The sequence below is a fragment of the Mirounga angustirostris genome, unplaced genomic scaffold (genome assembly GCF_029215605.1).
Source record: "Mirounga angustirostris isolate CCGP_5_RB_7025 unplaced genomic scaffold, mMirAng1.0.hap1 SCAF_7, whole genome shotgun sequence".
Classification (NCBI taxonomy): domain Eukaryota; kingdom Metazoa; phylum Chordata; class Mammalia; order Carnivora; family Phocidae; genus Mirounga; species Mirounga angustirostris.
In genome coordinates this window covers 123763769-123791358 of record NW_026991715.1, presented here as the reverse complement: position 1 = coordinate 123791358, position 27590 = coordinate 123763769, and the positions used below count along the sequence as shown (strand labels likewise).

The 27590-nt window shown below is 34.1% G+C and overlaps 1 protein-coding gene across 9 annotated transcripts in view; it reads right to left on the bottom strand.

Moving 5' to 3' along the window:
* The window catches only part of RICTOR (RPTOR independent companion of MTOR complex 2), a 122133-nt gene that overhangs the window by 10763 nt on the left and 83780 nt on the right, over positions 1–27590 (bottom strand). For 6 of the 9 annotated variants that reach the window (XM_045861966.2, XM_064596766.1, XM_064596768.1 and 3 more), the window contains 20 exons: positions 27274–27374; positions 25127–25292; positions 24721–24822; positions 24558–24604; positions 22972–23107; positions 22377–22576; positions 22008–22134; positions 21264–21428; positions 20982–21058; positions 20228–20306; positions 14370–14479; positions 13829–13916; positions 12617–12709; positions 12158–12264; positions 11227–11456; positions 8705–9713; positions 8352–8423; positions 4828–5005; positions 3751–3835; positions 2505–2738 (listed from right to left, as the gene is read on the bottom strand). In XM_045861966.2, the coding sequence (XP_045717922.1) occupies positions 2505–2738; positions 3751–3835; positions 4828–5005; positions 8352–8423; positions 8705–9713; positions 11227–11456; positions 12158–12264; positions 12617–12709; positions 13829–13916; positions 14370–14479; positions 20228–20306; positions 20982–21058; positions 21264–21428; positions 22008–22134; positions 22377–22576; positions 22972–23107; positions 24558–24604; positions 24721–24822; positions 25127–25292; positions 27274–27374 (3406 nt within the window). The remainder of the gene's footprint in view (positions 1–2504; positions 2739–3750; positions 3836–4827; positions 5006–8351; positions 8424–8704; positions 9714–11226; positions 11457–12157; positions 12265–12616; positions 12710–13828; positions 13917–14369; positions 14480–20227; positions 20307–20981; positions 21059–21263; positions 21429–22007; positions 22135–22376; positions 22577–22971; positions 23108–24557; positions 24605–24720; positions 24823–25126; positions 25293–27273; positions 27375–27590) is intronic. The other 3 variants (XM_045861983.2, XM_045861973.2, XM_045862006.2) reach the window with 3 other exon arrangements.

The following is a 27590-nucleotide window of genomic DNA, read 5'->3' as shown; positions in this document are numbered from 1 at the left end:
TCTCACCAAAAACATATTGTCTACTACACAAAGCAGTATGCAGCTAGGTATTAGAAATACAAAAATGAAAAGACATGATAGTCCACACACTGAAGGAACTTAATGAGTGGAAGGGAAAAAAATAACCAACCAATAATGATTATAAGAGATCTACAAAAGGCAATGAGAGTAAAGAGGAAGGAATGTCAACATCTGACTTAGTGAGGGACAGCTTCACAGGTAAAATACTGACATTTAGGATGAGGTGGACCGGCCAAAGAGACTGACTGTGTGTGAATTTGTGTGTGAGGAGGGAGGAAGGGAAAGAGGGAACAGCAGGGAAAACTCATTTTTCATGCCTGGAATTATGAAATATAAAGAAATCTGTTGCATTCCTATACACTAATGAGGTAGCAGAAAGAGAAATTTAAGAAAACAATTCCATTTACGATTATACCAAAAATAAAATATCTAGGGAAAAACTTAACCAAGGAGGCAAAAGACCTGTATTCTGAAAACTATAAAACACTGATGAAAGAAACGGAAGATGACACAAACAAATGGAAAGATAATCCATACTCATGGATTAGAAGAACCACTATTGATAAAATACCCATACTACCCAAAACAATCTACAGATTTAATGCTATCCCTATCAAAATAGCAACAATATTTTTTACAGAACTAGAACAAATACTAAAATTTGTATGGAATGGCGAAAGACCTCAAATAGCCAAGTAATCTTAAAAATTTCAAGATACAGTACAAAGCTGAAGTAATCAAAACAGTATGGTACTGGCACAAAAACAGACTCAGAGATCACTGGAACAGAACAGAGAGGCCAGAAATAAACCCACACTTATATGGTCAATAAACCTATGGCAAATTATACAAGGGGGCAAGATTATACAAGAGGGGAAAGACAGTTTCTTTAACAAGTGGCACTGGAAATACTGGACAGCTACATGCAAAAGAAAGAAACTGGACCACTTCCTTGCACCATACACAAAAATAAATTCAAAATGGATTAAAGGCCTAAAGGTAAGACCTGAAACCATAAAACTGTTAGAGAAAATAATAGGTACTAATTTCTTTGACATTAACTATGGGAACATTTCTCTAGATGTCTCCTAAGGCAAGGGAAACAAAAGCAAAACTAAAAAATTATTAGGACTACACTAAATAAAAAGACTTTGCACAGCAAAGGAAACCATCAACAAAATAGTAAGATAACCTGAATGGGAGAAGATATTTGCAAATGACATATGCAATAATGGCTTAAAATCCAAAATATATAGAGAACTTACACAACTCAAACACCAAAAAACCAAGTAATCCAATTAAAAATGAGCAGAGGACCTGAACATTTTTTCAAAGAAGGCATACAGATGGCCAACAGACACATGAAAAGATGCTAAACATCATTCATCATCGGGGAAGTGCAAATCAAAACCACACTGAGATACCATCTCACATCTGTCAGAATGGCTAAAATCAAAACACAAGAACTAACGAGTGCTGGTGAGGATGTGGAGAAAAAGAAACCCTCATGCACTATTGATGGGAATGCCCTTTGGTACAGCCATTGTCGAAAACAGTATGGAGGTTCCTGAAAAAAATTAAAAACGGAAATACCATATGATCCAGTAATTCCACTTCTGGGTATTTACCCAAAGAAAACGAAAACACTAATTTGAAAAGATATATGCACTCCTGTGTTTATTGCAGCATTATTTATAATAACCAAGATATGGAAAGACCCAAGTGCGTATTCATAGTGACTGGCTAAAGATGTGTGTGTAGACACACACACACACACCGGAGTATTACTTGGCCATAAAAAAGAATGAGATCTTGCCATTTGCAATAAAGCTAACTGAAGTCATCAGAAAAAAACAAATACCATATGATTTCACTCATATGTAGAATTTAACAAAACAAACAAAGAAAAAAGACACAAATAAACAAAACAGACTCTAAAACACAGCAAACAAAACGGTAACTGCCAGAAGAGAGGTGGGAGGGGCCAGGATGAAAGAGATAAAGAGGATCAAGAACAGATTTATCTTGATGAACATACAGAATTGTTGAACAACTATATTGTCCACCTGAAATATAACACTGTATGTTAACTATGTTAGAATTAAAAAATAATTTAAAAAGCAAAACAGAATTGTTGTATCATTATATTGTACATCCAAAACTAATGTAACATTCTATGTTAATAATAGTGCAATTAAAGAAAAAAAAGACAACAGATCACACGAAGAATCTTGTGTGCTAGGCATGAATAGCCAGTAAAGAACTGTCAACAGACTAATCCCAGGGAATAGTATGAAAGATGAACTGGCAGGGGCCAAACTTGGAGACGAAACACTACCTCCAACCCTCCAATAGGGAAATGCTGAAGGACCGAACTAAGGCTGAGGTAGTGAGAATGGAGTAAGAGGGATGGTCAACAGAGGTGGGACAAGATTTGTGACTGGAGCAATTTAAATTAGGTGGAGATGGACATAATCACTTACCTGAATGACTACATATTGCACTTAGTTGATTACTGGGCTGGAAACCCAGAATTTCGATACAGACACAATAAAGGCAGTTATCATCTGTATGCTCCTGTAATCCAGTGTCTTCTGTACTTTCTAAAAACAGAGAAGCATCTGAATGGATTGAATTCATTATTTCCGTAAGACTCATCTGCTGTCGTAGCAAGTGAAAAGAGTTTTTTACAAGACCTCCAGTTCCAGATGGAAGACCTGTGCATAAGTAAATATGAAACAAAATCTGATAAAGATAGTATCAATGATACCTCTTTTCAAGATGTCTCAAACTATGTGAATTTTTAAATTAGGAAAATTAGGGAAGAAAACCAGAACTCTTTTTATGACTCGAAATCTTAACCTTAACTGAGGAGAAAAGAGAGTAATTTGCTTAAAATTAGGAAAATAAAGTTAGCAGATAAGCTTGTATTACTTCAATATAAAATTTTAAATGCAAAATGGAAAATTAAAATTATACAATTAAGACATAATTTCAATTATTCTCAGTATTTCCATAAAGAAACGTAATAATTCTGAGTCTATCTAAAGAGGTACTTGTTAGAAGAAAAAAAAAAAAGATTATGAAGCTTTAAACCTATGGCTGACATGCATATATTCATTAAAATCTTACTGTTCATAACAAAGAGAGATCATGTAATGCATAAGTACGTTTTTATCTCTCTCCTCTCCCCACACATCTGTTTCTTAGACCTTTGAGAATCAGCATTATAAATTTTTCATGCATTAGTTTTTAAAAACAGAATCAAATGATCTAGTTTTTGTCTTCTTGAGAGGCTGGGTAGAACATTTTCTTAAGACCCTCACAAAAATATATTGTGGTTTAGTTTTAAATGGGCTCAAACAATTATTTTGGCATAATTTTTAAATTGACCCAAAAGTAAGTATATCTGAATTTTTAATGTCATCCTACTGAAAAAAATTTTTTAATCAACTTTGTTTTAAAAAGAATTTTCTGGGGCGCCTGGGTGGCTCAGTTGGTTAAGCGGCTGCCTTCAGCTCAGGTCATGATCCCAGAGTCCTGGGATCGAGCCCCGCGTCGGGCTCCCTGCTCGGCAGGGAGCCTGCTTCTCCCTCTCCCTCTGCCTGCCTCTCTGCCTACTTGTTCTCTCTCTCTCTCTGTCAAAAAAAATAAATAAAATCTTTAAAAAGAATTTTCTTTTTAATATAAAGAAGAGTCAGTCTCATGAGAACAGAAACCATGCATTACCTCCTGCCTCATGGGCAAACACTCTGGCACCTCGATCATCGTGTGGAGGTATGTTTTTTGTCTGAAAATAGGGAATATCCTTTACCTAAAACAGATAAATTACAAAGAAGTTCACTTTATGAATATTAGCAAGATTAAATGAAATGCAATTTAAATAGAATTACTACAGCACATGAACGTACAACAAAAAGTTCATGAAAGAAGGTTAAATTACCAAAATTTGATAAAATAACAAATAATCCTTAAGTTCTTATCTACTCTTGGTAATTTAAATATTAAAATAATTATTTTTAGAATTTATTTAAAATGTCTTTAGACTCCTGAGCAAATGCGGATTCTTTAGTACTATCTATCATGTAGGTATTTGTATCTCATGGGATTAGGACCACCTTATATGACTGGGCACATGTGGCTGTCCTGTGCAGGATAAATAGGTTCAAGGATTATTTAAAAAAAAAAGGAATATACTGTATACCTCAAACTTACACAACTTTGTGTTCAATGTCAAAAAAACAAAAAATAAATATTAAAAAACAAGGATAAGTCAAATGTGATTAAAAAGCAAAGTTAAAAATTCACTAAACTTCTAGAGAGAATATACCGATAAGAAATCAAACAAGATGCTGATTTAGTATGGGAAGAGAAGGAAGCATAATGTTCTGGGGACTTGGAAATACTAAATAAAAAAGTACAGAATAAAGTGAGAAAGGTGAAATAATTTTCATCATAAAATGTTTTTAAACAAAACTGCTTTAAAAAAAATTATCTTCGGGGCGCCTGGGTGGCTCAGTTGGTTAAGCGACTGCCTTCGGCTCAGGTCATGATCCTGGAGTCCCTGGATCGAGTCCCGCATCGGGCTCCCTGCTCGGCAGGGAGTCTGCTTCTCCCTCTGACCTTCCCCCCTCTCATGTGCTCTCTCTCTCTCTCATTCTGTCTCAAATAAATAAATAAAATCTTTAAAAAAAAAAAAAAAAAAAAAAAAAATTATCTTCTCCCAAAATAGTATTCACTCTAAATTGTAATTTCTAGTAAGCAGTTGTACAACATGAAATAATAGGAAAATAGAATTTATGATACCTGGAATATATCATTGATGTCTACTGGAAGAGCAAGACCAATATAGTCATCTGAACTACCATACGTTGCACTGGACACCATGGACCTCACTGAGGAGGATCGCTGCAGGGTATTTTGATTAATAGGACTTAATAAATCTTCTTTATCTAATGAAGCATAACTTAAAGCTTTCATGAACCTATAAAACCATAAAAAAAAATCCCACTTGCATTAGTTTCTTGATTTGTAATATTTATCATATAGAGGAATTACAATTTATTTTTTTAACTTCAAAAAGATAAGTAGCTAGCCAAGTACTAAACAGTGCCATCTTGTTTATTAATAGCATATAAACACTTGAAATCATTTAGCTGTTATAAAATGATATACAAAAGACCATCCATAATGAGACTGTTTGGAAAAACAACTACTATGGCCTCCCAGGTAAAAGTGAAAAGGTGGGCAATTAAGGTAACTTTCAATACCTAGAATTTAAAAAAAGTGTCCTCAGAAGTCACAGGTATGATCCAAGGACTATCTTCACATCATTTCAAACTAGTAAATTTGCTATCATACAACTAAGGGCATGTCTATTAACTCCATTTAACATTATTTTTATGAAAAATAAGAATACTTATCATCCTTTGTGTGGTAATTAATGCTTTAGCAACAAGATTTATGTAACACAGAAGACACAAAACAGCAATAATGTTATCATTTGTAAATATTACAAGACAGTTTTATTTAAAGCACTGATATGTCTGCAATACACTCCTTACTAGTGACTCCATAATAAATATGGTATACTGATATTTCCTTAAGATAAAGGTTTCTTATTCATGCAACATACATGCTAAAATATTGACTAGGCACCTGCTTTGTATATACAAGGCACTACACAAGGCTCCACAGTTAAGGTACACTGGCATTTAGAAACCCAAGTCATTTAAAATGTAACAATGTAGCCTGATATTTAAAAAAGGAGTTATTTTATAATGCACACAAAATCCTTCAAAATTGTAGCTATTAAGATTATCATAGTTGGGGCGCCTGGGTGGCTCAGTCGGTTAAGCATCTGCTTTCAGCTCAGGTCATGATCCCAGGGTCCCGCATCCGGCTCCTTGCTCAGCGGAGAGCCTGCTTCTCCCTCTGCCTGCTCTGCCTGCCGCTCCCCCTGCTTGTGTTCTCTCTCTGACAAATAAATAAAATCTTAAAAAAAAAAAAAAATTATCATAGTAAAAACCACTCCTAATTTCTGCTTAAAAGACTCCTAACTGAAATTGACAAATTTGATAAAATAGGTCAGTGGTTTTAAAATTAAATTGTTAAGCCTCTCTTATTTCATAAAACTCTTAAAGGAGTATTAGAGGTGGAGGAGGTGGTGGATACTTGCCTTCCCAATCCCTATTTCAACTGACTAGCTCCATTTTAATCTATTCCACATACTGGGTTTCCACAGAAATGTTTTTGCGAAGAGAGATTCTCTACTTAAAAAGCAACATTCAAAAAGCTTAAAACCACTGATCTAGTCCAAATTCTATTAGATGAGGCAACTGAGGCCTAGATATTTCAAAATTCATGAACTTTCCCACACAGATTCATAATAGTGAGCAAATGAGGTCTGCTTGGTTTTGTCCTGGATTGATGAAGTTTTGCAAAGCTACTGAAGTCTAGGCAGATGAGACATTACAGCATAATTTATGAAACCTTCTTCAAGTTCATTCACTCAGTGCCAGGATTAGAATTTAGGATTAAGGATTCCTATTTCAGTGTTTGTTCTACCATGTCCCAAGGAAATATCTCAGTGAGATACGATTTTTAAGACTGCTGGACTCATGCTATCCATTATACCATAGGTATGTATCTGCATGCCTACCCTTTTAATTTTATAAGAAAACAAAACAAATAATAATAATAGTCCTTCTCAGACTGGATTCCAAACTGTTATTTTGAAGTAAATTTGTAGTTAGCTTCCATCACTTTCATTTTCTCTGAACTAACCAAAGGTAAGAAGTAGGAATAGAAAGACTAATGCCGACACGGTTTTTCCTCCATGGAACCTGGTACACACACAGTAAGTACTAAATGCAATTTGAAAAACAAATGAAAGATTTGATGAACATAAAGTTCTGTTATGCCGTCACACCTTTGTACAAGCTGTTCCTGTCTCTTGACTGTTATTTCTTGTTTTTATTTTTTTCCCTCCCAGAAATTAAAACATCTATTCATCCTTTATGTAATGCCAATAACTTGGCATTTTACTCCAGGAGTAAAATTTCCAAATAACTTTCTTCTGGTCTAACAGAGAATATAGGAAATAAGATTCTAAGAACCCAGATTGGTTAGGAAATAAGTGATTTGGGGTAGCTGTCTTTTCTGGTCTATTCTTATGAATATTTAAACAGTACAACTCTTTAATCTATGCCTTCATCAATTTGGATAGAAACGGCCTGCTTCGATGGGATATAATCAACCAAATCGTGTGAAATCTTAACAGCTCTCTGGTGACGTTGCACTGAGCTGTACGATGGTGCAACTCCTACTGCTTACTTCGCTCAGCTACATTCCTTACTGCTCTGGCTGCTGCGGTGGTCTCGAATTTTCAAATACTTTGTTGTAATACAAAAGTTTCCTCCTTTGCTACCAGTTTTATCAGCTGTCCTTTCCTGTTATAGTGTTCCTACCAATCAGAAGCTTCTAATTGTTGCTCCCATAGGCCTGAAAACGTGACATCAAAGCTTGTTAGGATAAGTATCAACTTTGAATGTGGGTCAGAGGTATCTCTTCTGAATACAATTCATGAACCTTACTGCATAGATTGAGACTAGTGAGCTATTAACAGATTTGCCTTTGTTCTGAATCGATGAGGTTGCCAAAGATGGGTGAGTTCCTGTATGAGACATCACTGCATAATTTATAAAATTCTATCAAATGGGATATAATTTATTATCTGCTACAAAGGAACCCCTTCTACTAAATGCATTAGCATTACTGAAATAAAACTGCTTAATAACTTTTTAATGTTATTAAGAATTTGGTTCTGTAAAAGCCAAATGGGTTACATAAGGAAATAACTACCCATAATGCTAATGATGATGATATGTGTCAAGCACTATTCTCAGTATTTGACAAATACTAATCCATTTAAATAAATGGGAATTAATAACAAAAACTAAGTAAATTTTTAGAAGTATTTGGCCCAACAGTAACAACAACAACAACAACAAAAAAACAGGTACAGAACCTTTGCAACAACCAAATTTTACATTGCATATATTTTAAAGGTAAAATCAAAATTGTTTATTTTGATCAACCTGGTCACAATCTTTAGATATGGCATAGAAATTCCCTAAAAGTTCTTGAGCACAGGCAAATTGCTACTGCTGAATCCTGCAGGCCAATTAATTCACTTAATGTTCATTAGGTTCCTACTAAATAATCACAGCTACTTAAGACAAACTGAAAAGAATTTTACTAAAATTTGTAGTTACTTAAAAAATATAGTAATAATAAAGGTCAACTTTTGGAGCCTTAAATTGACCTACCTGAAAAGGTTGTTTGTTATTGTAGGTCTTAAGCTCCTGATTCCCCCGACATGCTTCTTTTTAAAATCGATCCTTGCAGAAGCGAGAAATAAAAAAAAACTTGTGACTTGTGTGTCCTTGCAAACCATAGATGTTTATTTCAGGGCCTAAAAGAATTTCTTTTCCCCCCTCGCAGCTGCAAGAATCCATTTCAAATCATATCGGGTAACTAGGAGCTTAGAGCCTACCATAGTAAACAATTACAATTGGTCAGTTCTGAGGCTTATGTAGATGTAAAACCTGTCTAGTGCTTTCCAGTTAAGTCTGTTAAAATGCAACCACTATTGTTCATTTTTAAATGTTCATTTGCTCACCTGCTTGGTGTTAACCTGGACTCAAAGCTGCTGGCCTTCATGGTGATGGTGTCGGTAAACAGCACATCTTTTGCTGGGGATGCCAAAGCCTCAGAATGAGATAAGGACGGATGCATTCTTTGTTGCTGCAATCTTTTCAGCGTAGCATAGCCAAAGGCGTCTCTAGAACTCGTGTAACTAAAGTTACAATCTGCTAGACTTTTAATCGTAGCAATAGAGGGTGCTTTAAGGGACTGTGCTCTTCTAGGAAGTGTGTGAGAAGAACCTGGAGGCACCAGGGACACGGAGTTTGATTTGGAGAGAGACAGATGGTTAGACTGTGGCGTCAAATAGTGGCTTGTCTTAACAGTTTTAGTACTTACCACAGTACTCATACTTCCACAGTCTGTGTCCACAGTCGTAGCATCGATACCTACTGTTTCTCGTGAAGGACTTGAACTCATTGAACTTATGCCACTTGTTGTAGTGTCTGTATTAAAACTTTGGCTACGTATCTTCATATGTGAGCTTGTTGAACTTTCTACGACTAATCTCTCTCGGCTTGTGTTTTCTCTGTGATTCTCTGTACCAAGACTCTTCGTGAATTTTAAGTCATTCTCTCCAATACTTGGAGTACTACCAGTGTCTTCAATGTGCTTATTCCCAACAAATGAAGTTTCTAATTGTAATGTCTTCTGTACTGTGGATATGGGTGTGAAATCATCACTATGATTAAAGTCAACACTGGGCTCCGTAAGTGTTCTGATCCGCCTGTTGTTTGTCTTATTTTCGGATGACAGTTTCCCTCCTTTCGGATCACTGCTACTACGATGTTTTTTATTAGGCAAAGTAAGCGAATTTAAGATACGATTCTTCACAAGTTTACTAGAAGCAAAGAAAGGGAATGAATTTTTATCCTTTATAGGTCCAGGTCGATCATAAAATGCTGGCTCTGTATCTTCATTGATGTCAAGAAAAAACGTACTGGTAGAGCTGCTGCCGAACCGGTCATCCTCCATTATGAACATACCTATGATCAAAGGATTGTTAATAAAAGCACATAAAAAAATGACGAAACAAAATCATGGCAACTGTTAGTGACATATTTCAAGAATATTTTGTTGAATAGTCATCTGGGAAAAAATTTTTTCAAAAATAAAGGGTTAAATTGCTGAGAAGCCACATAAAAAAAAAAAGAACTTCCTGAGACCAAGTGTTTGAACTTAAATAAAATGTGAAATTATGTCATTATAAGGAACTTCTGTTATTTCCCAAGAAAAACTAAAGGATTCATTATGGCACAGTTTACATGAAGTGTTGTTTTTTTTTTTTTTGCTTGACTGTTTTAATGGCAGGGAGTTTCCAAAACCTCTAAATATTCAGCATACAATTAAAGGAAAAGGGAGATTTGACCATGGATGTTCACTCAGTTGGTACAGATTCTTGTTAATTTTTCAAATCACAATAGTGGGAGAAATTAATCTTATAAGAAATGAATTCTTAGTCTTAAAATATCTTTTAAAGAACCAAGTCAGAGCATTTTAAATTCATGTTTAAATCAGTTAGGCTTATTTATTTTCCTTTAGGTACTAAGTAACTCATCTAAATTCAGTGTCTAACTCTAATAAAGAAAAAAGACTCAATCTGGGTGTCCAATGACATCTATGAGCTTTTATCCTATTTTTATTTTTAGCTTTTTGTTCAATAGTTATAAACTACTTCAAATTTATTTTGAAAGAAAGCAAAATAAAATCCCAAATAAACCTGCATAATGTATTTTCAGATTTTGTCAATTCTAAGATGCACGTTTTTCACAAGTAATTCTCTAAAATCAGAATGCATCTTGTAATCAGTGGTATGTCCTAGTTTAATAGGCAGTATTTTTTTCTTCTTTTTTAGTGATACATAAAATACTGGTGCATCTTATAATTCACAGCATCTTAGGCCTGGTAAAATATGGTTTGAAAAATGTTGCACTATCTTCTTAAAAAGAACCATGTCTTAAGTTTTGTACGACTAACAATATTTAGCACAGGGCTTAAAACCACAAACTGTTTTTTATTTAATTGATTTTTGATACTCTATCTTTTAACAGTTTCAATATTTAGTTTTAAAATTTAGCTCTTCTCTCAAAAATGAATATGTAAATATAGTATCTCTTAATAAATACATTCTGGTTCAACAATCTCTGTATCTGAAAAATGAGTGAAAAAGTATGTAAATGAAGGTAAGCAAATATTTACTTTTAGATTTTATGATAAGCAAAAAGGGGAACAGGTTCTTCTGGCACATGGCTTATTTTTTAACTCTGTCAGTAAGACTTTTCCGAAGGCTATTTAGAAAAGCAAGGAGAGAGAACAATGTAGTTTGGTGGCTATTACTCTCTGTTGTGAAAAGATAACACATTCTCCAAGACCACATTATTGCCAAATTATCTTAGAAAAAAGTAAATTAGGAATGTAACAAATACATTTAAATTGTGACATTACAAATACAAATGTTAATTTCAGCTAACTTTATATGATCTTGTCAACAATACTCACTTGATGGTGCAGATTCACTTTCACTATTATGTCTAGAGCTGGTTGACTCTGAGTTCAAACTCAGGGTGCTTGGGATAGATGAAAGTTCATTACAGAGTTGTTCTACATCATCTGGAACCACAGGCCACAGATGTTTGCGACTGTGCCTTACAGAATCCCAGCTATGACATTTCAGAATATCACAGCCCTGTTTGGTTTTGGCTATGAGCCCAAGCACATATACACAGGTCCTATATGTAAAAGATGTAGTAATGACAGTTTATAATTCCAAACTGAGATTTCTTAAAGCAACCAAAATATTAGTTTGCTATATGTACATTTGAATTTTCTTTAAAAGTCATTAAAAATTGTTTAGCTTGTAGAAAAATGTATTAAAATGAGTTAGGGGTAACTTAGAAGCCATAAGTAACATGAACACCTTCCTAATATAGATAGTAATTACAAAGAAGTAGTTTAAAAGAACATAATGCAATCTTAGGGGGAAAATGACATATATTAACTTTTCTGGGATAAATCTGGAATATATGGGCTATTGGACTACTGCATATACACTATACTTTCACTGTTTACCAGTTACTAAACTTCAACATTATAATGATAAAAATGAAACAGTAACATTAAGCAAGGAGTTCCTTAAGATGTTTACCTTAGTGCATCTAAAAAAAAAAATTTTTTTTTTTTTTTTTTTTTTTTAAGTAAACTCTACTCCCAGTGTGGGGCTTGAAATCATGGCCCCAAGATCAAGAGTCGCATGCTCTACTGAGCCAGCCAGGTGAGCACCCCACCCTTTTCTTTTTAAATCTTATCTCATTAGGATTTTCAGTGAATTAATAGTTCTATTGGACTACTGAATCATAAAATACTCTTCCCTCACAGCCATTTGTGAACAAGAATATATACATTAGAAAGATTTGTGAGTAAAATAACATACCCTCTGATTGAAAGAACCTCACACTGCTTTGCAAGTTTTAGTATATCTGGAATCACATTTTCTTCCTGTAGCAAATTGAGACCCCAATTTGATGAGCCAATATTTCCCTGAAAGAAAAGAAATAACTTGTATCAAATATATTTATAAGAGTAACTCTTTCAAGAAATTTGGAGAGCTATCAAAAAATTTAACCCCATCTATGAGAGAGAAAAAAATGTGAAAAAAACCCTTAAATATGGAACTTTAGAAATTAATGCTCCATTTGTCTTAGAAAGAAAACTAATAGCTTAATCATTTATTTTTCAGTCTAAAAATATATTTAAAATGGGCAGAAACAATCTTGGTCTTAGAATATTAATCTGAGAACAAGTTCTAAATAAAATGATTTTTATTATTAATGGGAAAATTTTTAAAAAATCTAAAAATGATGAAGATTTTATAGAAGTGTTTATTACAAACCAAGGCCCAAAGAGATGCTTTCAGTTTTTTAATTTCTTCCCATTTATCCAAATCTGGTGTACGAACATTGTGACAGAGTTCGGTAATAATATTCTGGAGAAAGAAAAACAAAGCATGAGTAACAATATGCTTTCAATGCATCTTAAAACCAAATTTTTAAGGTTTGCATTTAGTAATGTTTGCATATTTAAAATTCTAAAATAATTTTATGTAAACTTTCTTAAGCAGCATTAGCGCAGGGGCTCTGAGTTCCTATTCTGGAGTTAGCACTTTCTAGCTATGTGGTTTTGAGCAAGTTAGTTAATCCCCCATGCCTTGATTTCCAATCTCTAAAATAAGGATCTGTTTCATAAGGTGTAATGATCTAATCATTACATACAAAGTGCTTAACAAAGTACTTAGTACCTAACATTATAAAAATGTTAGTCACATTATCAGTTTTTTAAATAGAACATAATACTAGTGAATTAAAAAAACTAGTATGAAAGATATATGCTCCAAAAGTCTTCACAGGTTTAATATAAAAATAGGACACTATAGAGTACGTTTATGCAAAACTTTGGCTCCTGGGATGAACACTGATACAAAAATGAACTAAACTGCCAGATTACTAGAGTTCAAAAGACACACATGCAAATACTTCCCTTTCTAAAATCAGAAGAAAGTCGCATTTATTGAAAACACTTAGTAGCAAGACATATTCACAGCCATACATTTGGTGTGCATATAATCAAAGAATAACTGCTTGACACTAAGCCTGTTATATTCCATGAGGTTTAAGGGAATAGTACAGACAGCAACTACACTTCCAGTTTGTTGCTCACCAAAGATAACTGAATCTGTATCAGGTTCAGTTTAACTTCCCAACAGGAACAATGAAGAAATTCAGTTTTTCGTATGTTTCTACTAACAAGATGAACTTCCCAACAAACTATAAAGGACAGAACTCAGACTTAAAGTGGCTTACTTTACGTAACAAATTAGCTATGCAAAAGTTGACACAGGGAAGTCAGGGAAAGGCATGCAAACCAGTGATCTATCAGGATTACGAACAAAGAATGCCTAAGTCAGTTATAAGATAGAGGGCTTTAAAAGCAATTATGCTGCTAACTTTAAGGCTTTTGAGTAGTTTTTGCAAAGGTAATACTTTAGCAATATTGAGATTTTTTTCTATAATTGTAGTTATTTAAAACAAGTTAATTATGTTTTTACCTGTACTTCCAACAAATGACAGCCTGTTTTGTGGTGTACCAGTTGTCCATAGAGGTGTACAGGCAGGTAGACATGAGGACGCTGTAATCTAGTATAATAAAGATGATTGATATACCTATTGCCTCATTTACAATATGCTAATTAAAACAAGGACTACTAATAAAGTACTAGGTAAAGATGTAATCTCTCGGCATACATAAAAATATGGAAGTGGAAAAGCGTGAGGATTTCTCTAGAAAAATAACAGTTTAGCTGGCCTCAAAGTAGTGAGTAATAGTAAGAGAGCTGAGACCAGAAAAAGAGACTAGGGTAAAAGCATGGAAGGTATATAAATTATATTAGTAAGGGTATTCAGCATGTTATGAGTGCCACTGGAATTCTTGAGTGGTCAATGATATGCTTTAAGATTTTTTTCTTATGTCAGTGAAGGGAATAAAATCTCTAAGTACTCAGAAAATTTCAAAAAATAAAGATTATGAACTGGTTTTGAATTTTATATTAGAGAACAAGTTAATAAATTATTCCATTAACTAGACTCTACCTTTGGTTACTCCGACGAACATAGTTATCACCATCAATTGGCTTTCGGTAAGTAGTAAGTGCTTCATTAAGTTGTTCCTCAATCAAGTCAACATATTTTGAATTATATTCCTGGAAGATAATACTGTCTTAATTGTATACAGTATCATATTGTTCATTAAATTCATAACATATTAGGTACCTACCAAATCTTAAAAGCATAAATATGAGAAAAATGAACATCTGTACAGAAAATTTAAAACATTTTTAAAAATGGTAGAACAAGGTATTATGAATGCAAATGCTCTATCATACCCAAAAGCTGCCTGCTTATACTCTTATCCCCATTTTCAATTATTATTTTAGAGTCCATATAAGTAATAGTTTTGTTTTTCATCTTAATTAAATCCCTTTCCCTATTAAATATGAACAAAAACTAGCCTCTTAATATTAAACCATAAACATATTCACTAGAAATTTAAAAAGGAAAATTAAATGAATTGTATCATTTTAGCACCTTCCGACATCTCTTTCCCCACTGATTTGAATCACCTCAAATGTAAAAAATGTTTCCAACTAAAACTTGAAAAACTAGCTAAATTCTTTAAACTGAAAGTCAGTCATACTGCCATCTTCATTGCAAAACATCTCCACTTTACTTTTTCCCTTTTATTTTTTAACATTTTTTAATTTAAATTCAATTAATTAACATATAACGTATTATTGGTTTCAGAGGTACAGGCCTGTGATTCATCAGTAATTATACTACCCAGTGCTCATTATATCACATGCCCTCCTTAACGCCCATCACCCAGTTACCCCACCCCTCCACCCACTTCCCCTCCAACAACCCTCAGTTCGGTTCCTATGATTAAGAGTCTCTTATGGTTTGTCTCCCTCTCTGGTTTCATCTTGTTTTAATTTTTCCTCCCTTCCCTTATGATCCTCTGTTTTATTTCTTAAATTTCACATATCAGTGACATCATATGATAATTGTCTTTTCTCTGATTGACTTATTTCGCTTAGCATAATACCCTCTAATTCCATCCACATCATTGCAAATGGCAAGATTTCGTTTTTTGATGGCTGTGTAATATTCATGTGTATGTGTGTGTGTATGTGTGTGTGCATACCACATCTTCTTTATCCATTCATCTGTCGATGGACATCTGGGCGCTTTCCATAGTTTGGCTATTGTGGACATTGCTGCTATAAACATTGGGGTGCAGGTGCCCCTTCAGATCACATTTCTATCTTTGGGGTAAATGCTAAAAGATCTCCACTTTAAACTGTTTAGAAGGAATTGGTAGAACCTCTTTGGAAAGCAATTTGGCAGTATGTATCAAAAATGTTACTTCACATACTTTTTTTTTTTTGAAGATTTTATTTATTTATTTGACAGAGAGAGACACAGTGAGAAGGGAACACAAGCAGGGGGAGTGAGAGAGGGAGAAGCAGGCTTCCCGCTGAGCAGGGAGCCCAATGTGGAGCTCGATCCCAGGACTCTGGGACCATGACCTGAGCTGAAGGCAGACACTTAACGACTGAGCCACCCAGGCGTCCCGTTACTTCTCATACTTTTTGGCTCAACAACTACACTTTTAGAAATTTATTCTATAGAAGTATATGTACAAGCATGCAAAGACATATGGAAGAATATCCAGCAAACACTATTTACTAAACAAAAAAAGTTGGAAACAATGTAAATACAGGAGTGGTTATAAAAATTAAGGTACATTCACATAATGTACTATGCAGCCATCAAAAAGAACAAGTTAGATTTAAATGTATAGCTCTGAAAAGATCCCTCAGATATACTGCTAAATGAAAAACTTATCTACACTTGAAAATAGAACTCATTTGTATTTTTAAATAAAGAGTATGTACATATAGGGGACTCAGTCGTTAAGTGTCTGCCTTCCGCTCAGGTCATGATCCCAGGGCCCTGGGATCCAGCCCCCCATCGGGCTCCCTGCTCAGCAGGAAGCCTGCTTCTCCCTCTCCCACTCCCCCTGCTTGTGTTCCCTCTCTCGCTGTCTCTGTGTCAAATCAATAAATAAAATCTTAAAAAAAAAAAAAAAAAGAGTATGTACATATAGATGGATAGAACATCTCTGAATGCTCACAAATAAACTATTACAGATATTACCTTCAGAAAAGACAGATTAAGGGCACAGGGAGACATTTTTCATTCAAAACCATTTTAGACAACTTGAATTTGGTTAGTTACCTTAACTCCCTACTTCAAGCCTCTAAAAACGTACTTTTCCTTTTTTCCTTTAGGTTCCACATTTACTTTGTAATAGCAATATGAGGTTTTACTATTATCAGTGTACCATAATTATTACTACTGCTACTATTACCACTACACTACTACCAAACTCTCCTCTCTATATGAAAATCTTAGTGCAAAAAAGGCATATATTCTGAGCTTTATACAGGAGTAGTTATATTCCTGTGGCTAATCTTTTGACCAGGGGCATTCATTTGGAAAACACTAGCCAAAGGTCAGGGGTATGGTTTATAGCTGTGAAATGCACTGAGTTTCTAATGTGGGTTATCTTGAGGATTCTGCCCAAAAGGACCAATCTGGAGGGGTAAGAAAACCCCAACTGAGGGGTGGACCTCTACCTCCCTCTGCCTACCTAGGAGGCAATATAAGTAGGCAAGCAGAGGAGCCGCTGCCCTAGTCAAAGGAACTGAAAATAAAGAGATCCACAGTGGTGAGGTCTTTGAGAAACCCATGACAGTAACCCTAAAGTAGAAGAATTAACATTTGAAATCTGCCACACTCAAAGCTAAATAGCCCAGGTAACAACTGTACCAACTGAGTAAGTCTGTTCTTGCCCCCCATGCCTCTTCCTCTTCCTGCTCCAAAGCTGAAGAAGCCCTAAACTGGCAGGCAGCTAGTAAATGGAGAGGAGATGAGCACAGAGCGTGATGAGATTAACCGAATCCTCCCTCCACTGTAGTGTTTCTATGTCTGTATCAGGCCTGGGTGCTCGGGTGAAGTTTTAAACTGAATGAGTGAGAATTTTTAATATTGTACTGGCCTGGATGTTTTATTACCTTGAAACAGAGACAGTCTCAGTTCATGCTGGCATGCCATAAGCTAGTGGGAGGAAACTGAATACAGTGAGCATGGGCTTTGGAATCAAAAAGCACCCCTGCTCTATTTTTAAGCTCTGTGACCTAGGATAAATTACTCCTCTAGGATAAAGCTTACTCTCCTTAGCCTCAAAATTTTCATTCACAAAATAGAAATAACAGAATATATTTCATAGGGTTGCCCTGAGGATTCAATGAAGTAAGACTTGAAATGGTAGACAATCAGTAAGTTAGTTCTCTTCCCTTTCTCCTTTTCTCTAATTCGAGAGGACTATGTTGTCTTTATTTTTTTACACCTTCCATTTACTGCCTAACTAACTGTAACTACAATTCAGCATCTGTTTGTAACTTTCTACTGAAAATGCTCTAGCAAAATTCACCAATGACCAAACTGTCAAATTCAACAGTTTATTTTCTATTGCTCATTTTATGTGACCTCTTTAACAAATATATATCACTGGCCTCTCCTTCCTGAAGCATCCTTTAGTGACACCATTCTCTCTGGCAATTTTCTCAGTGTCTTTGTCCTTCTATTCCCCTCATTAAACCAGAATGTTCTATAGGGAGGAATTTCCAGTTTTCTTTCTTTTTTTGTTCCTTATATCTTCCCTGGTGATCTCACTCATTTCAGGTTTCAGCTACTACTATATACTGAGGACTCCCAAACTGCGATCTTCAGCACATATCTGAGCTCCAGATCCACAATTCCAAGTATTTTCTGGATACCATCACTTGGTCATCCCACAGAGCAATACAATTCAACATATTCAAAACTCATTAACCTCATCCTGCAAACCACTTTTTATAATCACAATCTCTTTTTTTTAAGATTTTTAAAAATTTATTTATTTGAGATAGAGTGAGCACCCGTGAATGAACATCAGTTGGGGGAGGGGCAAAGGGAGAGGAGAAGCAGACTCCCCACTGAGCAGGGAGCCCGACCTGGGCCTCAATCCCAGGACCCCAGGATCACGACCCGAACAGAAGGCAGATGCTTAACCACCTGAGCCACCCAGGCGCCCCTGTAATCACAATCTCTTCATGGTGATCCACTGCATGCTCAGTCAATGATATCAGAAACTTTAAGAGTCAAGATGGACTCTTCATTCATTATATCCAATCTATCCACACCTCCTGTCCATCTTATTTCAAAGATGCCCAGAAAATGTATCCCTGCCTATCCAATCTCAGCACCATTGAAGTTCACATTCTTATCAATTCTTGCTTAACTGGTCTCAATATTCCTAGGCTTTACCTTTGATGACCAAATATCCATTCCTACACTCTGATCTGTCATGTTTCTAAAGCACAGCTCTGATTATGACTAGTCTTTGAACACCTATCATTTCCCCACTTCCGATAAAATTGAAATCCCTTGATGACATAATGTGGTTTATAACGCCTTCTATAATCTAGTTCTAACTTACCATTCTAGTCCCATCTTGCCACTCCTCACTTATCCTAGCCCCAACTACACTGGAATATAGCTTTCTTCACAAGTCTGAAGTTCCAATAATCTATACAGATTTATTATTCTGCACCCTCAGCCTTAAATACCCTTCTTCCCATTTATTTACTTACTCCTCAAGACTATTTCAAATATCATATCCTTTCCTGATCACACCTAACATTTCTTTTGCTAATTCTAATCCCTAAGGTAGAATCATTAACCCTTCCTTTGTGTTTCTTTATACACTGCACATGCCTTTGTTACAGCAGTTACATTTTGTACCTACTATGTGAAAGTACTGTACCAGATATGCTAAGCAACTTCCTAATATAATTTGTATAATAAGGTGACCGATTTTACCATGGTAATTTAAGTAACTTCTATTTATGAAATAAAACTATTACATCTTATTTCAAGTCCCCAATTCATTAATTATTGAAAGACTTCATGCCTAAATTATGTTTTTGTTTTTAAAGATTTTATTTATTTGACAGAGAGAGAGAGAGAGCAAGCACAAACAGGGGGAGCAGCAGAGGGAGAAGCAGGCTCCCCATCGAGCAGGGAGCCGGACGTGGGGCTCGATAGCAGGATCTGAGCTGAAGGCAGACGTTAACCGACTGAGCCACCCAGACACTGCCTAAAGTATGTTTTATAGTTACAGTATTTTTAAAAGGTGAGAATTTCTTGTGAAATATGGTTCAGTATAGACAATATCATGATTGAAATGATGAAGAACCCAAAAATTATTTGCATTAGAATTGATTACCCATGGGTTTCTAAGATGCTTTGACAATTTATAATGCTTCAAACAAAATAAAATCACAGTGATGACCAACTAAAGAAAAGCTAGGAAGTTAACTAATAACAAGAAGTTTGTTCTCAGGTTTATGTCAAGAAGCATCCTAAAAATAAAGTTTAAAATATTTTATCTGCTTGGTACAGTTGTTTTACAATCTTCCTTCATTTAGGAAAATTGTTTTAGTTACAGCTTAAAAGGGCTATCATAAGGGACCCAAGAATAAGAATAAAAGAAATGATAGTAAACACGGTTAATAAATTATACCAGTAGATTATATCAATTAAACTGAAAGCAAAATTTCAATAGAATATACACAAAATCAATAGTTTGCTCTAAAATAATGTGGTTTAAAAAATGGATAAATATAAACACAAATACATAGAATTTAAGACTGGACTTCATATGAATGTTTAAATATTTAACCTCTTTAGCTTCAAGACACCAATATAAAAAATCCTCTAAATTCATAGATCTATTTCCTAAGATAAAAACATAAACTGAAGCTTACTCAACAGAAAGTTACCTTGTGCCATTTTTCCAATTGTTTTGCTACATAACCCCTTTCATTCAGATAGGAAAATCCTTTTGGAATGGAAAGAAATCTGTAAATTAAAACAAACAATAGTTTAACACAGAGTCTGACCACAACTGTTTAAGGAGTTAAACTATCTTAAGCAATACTATGTTTAAAGAGCTTAAAGACTTTAGGAATAGCTTCTTCCTGAGAGTAAAAGGTCAACTATTATTTACTGTAATTTCAAATACAAATAAATTTTCATAATCTTGCAAAAACACATGAATCCAATCACAGTAAAGAAAATGTCATGAAAATCATAAGGACACACAGAAATGTAAAGGAAACATTAAGGAAAACAATGAAAAACAATGAAACAACATTAAGGAAAACAATGAGTTTCAGTATTAAAGGATATCTAAGATTAAAAAATAGACCTCTTTCAGAAGTTAACACTAAACTTTTTTTTTTTTTTAAGATTTTATTTATTTATTTATTTGAGACAGAGAGAATGAGAGAGAGAGAGCACATGAGAGGGGGGAGGGTCAGAGGGAGAAGCAGGCTCCCTGCCAGGGACTCCAGGATCATGACCTGAGCCGAAGGCAGTCGCTTAACCAACTGAGCCACCCAGGCACCCAGAAGTTAACACTAAACTCTAAATTTAAAGTGTTTCCTATTTGGATTTGAATCCAACTTTAAAACACACTGCTAAAGAGAACACAACAAAAAACACAACTATAAGAAAAATTTACTTAACATTTACCTCAGGAGGAGAAGCAAACCCTTGTCTCCAAGGTGGGATAAAGCTGGCTTCATCTGAATAAGAGCATGAAGATTGGCCTAAAAAAGGTAATTATTAGGCAAATTAACAATTGCAAAATGATAGTAAATTATGTTTCCAAAACATCTGTATTAAGTACATTATAATTTCACATAATTTTCTATTAAAATTGAGTACTTTAATAATTAAAATTAATTTAATAATTAAAATACTTAAATAAAAATTCATGTCTAAGTATTTTATTATAAAATAATAAACCTTCACCTTGTCTTCACATGCTTCATCAAGAATATCAAGAGCTTCAGAAGAAATAGTTTTGTTTTTATCATGTAGCTGGGTCACTAGTAATTCAATTCCCCAATTATTGAAGAATTCAACATTAGCTCTCAATAATACTCTTAAATGTTTTGTTGCATACAGCCTGCAGGCCTACAAAGATAAAGGAAAATATAAAAACAAACAAAAAAACCCCAAACTTAATGGATAGCCTATTTGGACTTTTTTGGGGGACAGTTTTGCTACTTGAAAATGGCAGAAAAATTGGAATTGAGGGTCTAGCCCCTGATACATTTTCTTAGTACTAGTAAATATTTCTGTTTCAATCTAGCTGCTTCTTCCCCTTCATAGAAAGATATGGGTACTGTATACAGTTCCTTGGAGGAACTACTTTTATTTTTATTTTTTTTAAAGATTTTATTTGACAGAGAGAGAGAACAGGAGAGCACAGGCAGGGGGAGCAGCAGAGGGAGAGGGAGAAGCAGGCCTCCCGCTGAGCAGGGAGCCTGATGCAGGGTTCGATCCCAGGACCCTGGGATCCTGACCTGAGCAGAAGGCAGACGCTTAACCGACTGAACCACCAGGAGCCCCATGGAATAACTACTGTTTTAGAGTAAACTCAAATTCCATCCCATATTCTTAGAATTAATAATTAATTTTGCTTGGCTAAATTTTATGAAGTATTGAACTAACTGGCTATAAAAAATATAGTTTTGTTGATGTTATACTCACATCAGTGGCTGCTGTAAGAATTTTGGAAAGGATGACTCTTGCCAATCCATCTCTGCTGTAGTCCAAGCTAGAAACAGTCAGTTTCAGTAAGTGATCTTGGTTTTTCAAGGAACAGAGATTAAGGAGACTAAAAAGAAAAAAAAGAAAAAAGAAACAAAAAGGATGGAAATATAAACAAGCATTTCTGAAAGAAAGCATTTAGTGACAAATATCACATAAAAAAGAGTCACAAAGCCATCAAGATAACTAATTTTTTTGTATTTTAATAAAATTTACCAAATACATGTACACAGAATAAAAAGCATACCATTTCAGACTACATTAAAAATAAAGTTCAGGAATATACTGAGACAACCTAGGGATACTTACCATTGAAATACGCTGCATTTTTCCAGCATTTTGACTCCATGAGGGTGGCAAGAAAGTGTTCCAATAAATAAAAAGTAGTGTTGACTAAGGGTAGTCAATAAACCATTATTTTGAAGACTTCTTTCAGGTTTCATGCCAGATGAGGCATTGAGCCACTGAACAATATCTTTTACTAGATCTTCTAAGTATCCTTGCCCATCCTATAAGCAAATACATTGTAGTATTACTGGAAAAGCACTTAGTGACTATAATTAGAAAATTAACTTTAATCAAATCCAAAAAACGTAATGATAATGATGAAGTTACTAATAACAGATACCAATCACTGAGTATGTTTTTTTAAATCTCATTCAACACAATGCTGCATGAAGATTATATTATCTTCCATTTTACAAAGAGAAAAACAGGTCTTCTATAAGGCACATACGTTGTCCAAAGTCACATAACTAGCTAGTGACAAGAGTTAGGATTCAAATCTAGGTCTGGGCTCACTCCCTATGTTTCTAAATACAACTATGCATACTCAGAAATAAAAGGAAGGGGGCAAGTTCAATGAGAAACATTTGCTCTGGAAAATATTCAAAGTGCTTATTACCTCTTCGGACTCAAGAAGAAATTCTGTAAATTGGCAACCCACAACTGTGAGCTGCTTGGACTTGGCAAAATCCAGATCCAGGTTGGCATATAATTTACTGCTGGGCTTGTAAAAGTAAAGTAGTCTTCGTACAAACCTAAGAGCAAAATAAAATTAGCAACAAAGTAAGAAATCAAAATTACTTTAAAATCTTAACCATAGCTTAAGATATATAATATGGTTTTGAATGTTTTGGATTTAAGCCATTGGAGTAAATAGCAAGGAATAAACACATCTGGTACATTACACACACACACACACGCACACACACACACGCATGCAAAAACAACAAAATAGCAAAAATCAATAAAACACCTTAATTGTCAAGAATAGCTTGTGAAATAAGAACTTTATGGTGAGATGCCTGAAAGAAATAGTAGAGAACAAAGATACTAGCTAGAAAAACGCAGATATACAACATAGCCAGAATTAAGTTTGGATAAATATGAAGACACCTGAACATAAATTTTCTTTTACTGTATTTTGTGATAATCTTTGTCCCATGACTCTATACAATAATCCTATACTGGATAATTGTAAGCAAAATAAATCATACTACAATTCTGTCCGTTTTTCACAATTAGGCAAAAAGCCAAGCACAAAAGCTGCAGGTAAAATTTAGGCAACTGAATTCATGAGTACTGAACACAATTTATATTTCAATGTTATAGCTTTCAACATTATGGGCTAAGCTTCCATTTAACTTAGTTCAGTTTAATTTCATGCACTACAATCCAATCCAATAATGGTGCCAATTCTAGGATGTGGAGAAACAAAGTTGAATGAGACTTCATCTGTTTTCAAGCAGTATGAAAAGTTGATGCTATGCTTCTTTATTCCAGTTTAAGTTTATATATGTTCCGTATAAACTTAATACAGATATTAAGTTAAATACCATGAGTAGATGAATACAACCAAATAATAATGTCAAGGACATAAAATTTTTCAGAAACATGAAGGCCCTCTTATTGAAGGAGATCAGTACTGGTAGTGGATTAGTCTAAACTCAGGATGAGGAAAAATGCACTGGGTACTAGAGAACTACACAGTACCTTGAAGTACTGTGTATGCCATGAACCTTTGTATGTTTTATGAAAGGTATGGAGAACATCAACTTGGTTAAGGGAAATGTAAAGAGGAGGAAAAATGGCTAACCCTCCAAAGTCAGATGTAAATGCAAGTAGAAGCAGAATAGTAAAAATGGCCATCATTTTGGGAGGGAAACACTATGACCTTATTATGTCATCCTCATACCTTAGGGCTAAGATTACAACATGGTTGACATTACCCCAATTTGAGAAACTTTTATCTGAATTACTTCATTTGTTCCAAACTAAAACCAGAATATCGATAACTAGGAAAAGAATTAGTGGATGCTTTTAGGTTATAAGAGTATACACAAAAATGTATACATGTACCTACTGAATACTATTAAAATGTTATGCATGTATCTTTAAAATACCAATTATTACTTTTCACAGGTATTAGGCATAATATAATTCAAATCTAAGTTCTTTCAATTTAAATGCAAAACAGTTGTTACGTACCTGTGCAACTGTTCATCTTTATAGTTTCTTAGATTTACATTTGGCCACTAGAAAAACATAATATGTTATATCATATATGTATTTATCAATTCCCAAAATATAATTATGATGAATTACAATGAATAATAAAATGAAGCCATAACCAAGAAGTATCTTTTCATACCTTAAGAATGGTCCCTATAAGATTCCAATTCCATTCAAGATTCTCTTTATGTTGAAGGACTTGGCTATCTCTAAGGTTCATTAAAAGAGCTTCCTCTGTATCCTAAAATCATCAGAAAGTAATAAGGAAAATTAAGGCAAATTATCTTCACATTCAGAAAACTAAGTTCAAATTTTAAAAATACAAAGATTTTTCATTTAAGGATGAATTAGCAAGGCTTTTTAACTTTAACAAGTTATAAAAACATAGCTCTAAACTGCCTAGTCATTATAAAACTAGAAAGCCATCTGAAAATCCATAAGCATGAATAATAAAACTGCTAACTCAAACATGTAGATGCATATTAAAATCCATCAGTTAAAAATTAGGAAACTAAGTTAAAAATTGCGACGTTTCATGTCAGTACCTTAAGAACAAATATATCTTTCTGAACTCGGAGATACTGATCCCGTTTCTGGTGGGTTGCAATTGCTTTCTGAATAATGTGATCTAAATGAAGGCTGTAAGGTTTAGGTCCTCGTTTCTTCATTTCATGGAAGCGTTTTAAACAATTCAAGGCTGCACTGGCTCGCCTAATTAAAAAAAACTGAATTAATTCTGTAGCAAAGCTAGCATAATTTTAAAGAGATCACTTTGGTAAATTACTCCAGTAAAATATATAAATTCAAGGCTAGAGATTGTTATTAAAAAGTAAATTATTTAATCAAATTTGGAACCATAAAGGAAAAAAAATCAAGAACACTGCTGATTTGTATGAAGAAACACTAATTATGTAGATCCAACTAAATATGTATTTACTAATCTTGTCTTCTGTGTGGTGGGCACTTTTTGTATACTGGTTTTAAGAACTCCCAGAAAGTCAGAAACCTAGTTTTCTCTATTTTCTTATAGAACTTGTTTTTCACATTTAAATCCTTAAACCAGCTGAAACCGATTTTTGTTTATGATATAAGGCTGGCATATTTCATTTCCCCCCCACCATGTGGATAACTGATTCCAGTATCAATTTGTACAATCTCTATTTTCCCCCACTGATCTGCAACTGTTAATGGTATCCTTTTAAAACTTATTTTTAATTCCTTGTTCGTGGTCCATAAAAGCACAGTTTTCAACAATCTGGTAGCAATCAAGTCTCAACTCCAGAACTTCTAGTAAAAACAAATCAGATTTAAAATTTTAAAACCTTGAGATGCTCTCATACTGGCAAGTACTGAAAGTAAAGAGAGCTTGCTGAGCTAAAAAAACAAAACCAAAAAACCATTATAAGATTATTATTGCTGAAATTTTGAAGGTAAATTTGAATTCTTGATGAACCCTGAAATTCACGGCCATAATCTGACCCAGAGAGGTTAGGTCTACCAGGCTTTGGGAAATCCATTTTTCCATCATGAAACTACTAAAATAAAAACTGAAAGGGGACCTGGCTGGCTTAGTCAGTAGGGCATGCAGCTCTTGATCTCAGGGTTGTCAGTCTGAGCCGCACACTGAATATAGAGATAGGTTGCTTAAATAAATAAACTTAAAAAAAAAAAAAAAAAAAAGCTGAAAGCTATCATTACTAATGGAAGCCTAGAGTTAGAACTGAGATAATCCCTAGTAACTCTTGGTTTCGAATACAACTTCATTCTATTAAATAATAGTATATTTAATGGTAGAGTTAGAATTAATAGAATATTATTTACTTACAGTGAGGCCCATATGTGTACTTCTGAATTAATAAAGCTAACTAAACTTTTAAGAAATGTATACCTGTCAATAAAAATTCACAGTTCTGAATAGCTAATGAACTACATTTCACTAATATTACCAAAAAGAAGTCCAAATATAGATTTCTTTGATTATAATAGTTAGAATTAAAAAAAGAAAAAAAAAAAAAAAAAAAAGGAAGGAAGGAAAGGAAAAAAACACCCTGGCTTAGACATAATCTTAACCAAATGAAAAAGATTCCTATGAGGGTTTTCCAATCAAGCTTCTCCATCTTTACCTTGTAAATTATATTTTATTATTAGTACTGAAATTCCAGCAGACCTACAGCTGTATTACCATTCCTTTGTTTATAAATTCTGTTTGCAATATCTCCTTCAGATTTAAGAGGTTAGCTTACTTCAGTGCCTATAGTATGGGTTACTAAACTCTAAAATTTTTAATCACACATACAAAAGAATACATTGCTACTTTGTGCTTTATTAACTTGAAATAGTTTAGACATTAAAAAGCCTGAGTTGCTACTCAAAACATAAAATAGTCCAAAAAATTCTCAAACAACATTTTTAATGATGTGGTAGAAAGTTTATGTCCTTATCCAGAAAAATGCTAGAAAAACTTGATTTTTCTAAGCTATAATACTCTGTAGCCTATATTAAATAATACTATCAAATTCTCCTCTCCTCTGTAAGGCATCCCAAAAGAATTTCCAAAAAAAAAAAGAATTTCCAAGCATAATCTATACACACACACACACACACACACACAGAATTTTAAAAAGAAGAGAAGGTCATCAAAATGGGTATTAAATATACCAGGCACAGTCTTTGCTAGAGCTCTGATACTTACAGTCTCTTTTCCTTGGGGATATCAAAAGATGCAGCCATATTCATTAGGGTTGGTAGGCAGTGTAAATGATGGCTATGTGAATGAGGAAGAATTGTATTTGCCTAAAATGAAACATAATATTTTTTAAGAGTTGACAAATAGAAATATTTTGTTATAGATTATCCATAGATAAAATATTAAAGGTTTTACTCATGAAATGATTCCCTTTCAAATACAAACTTATTTATCATAATTTATCTTACCTACTTTCAACAAGGATGAGACAGAATGAAGATACAGACTCATATTACATTAATAAAACTCTGAATTTTACAGAT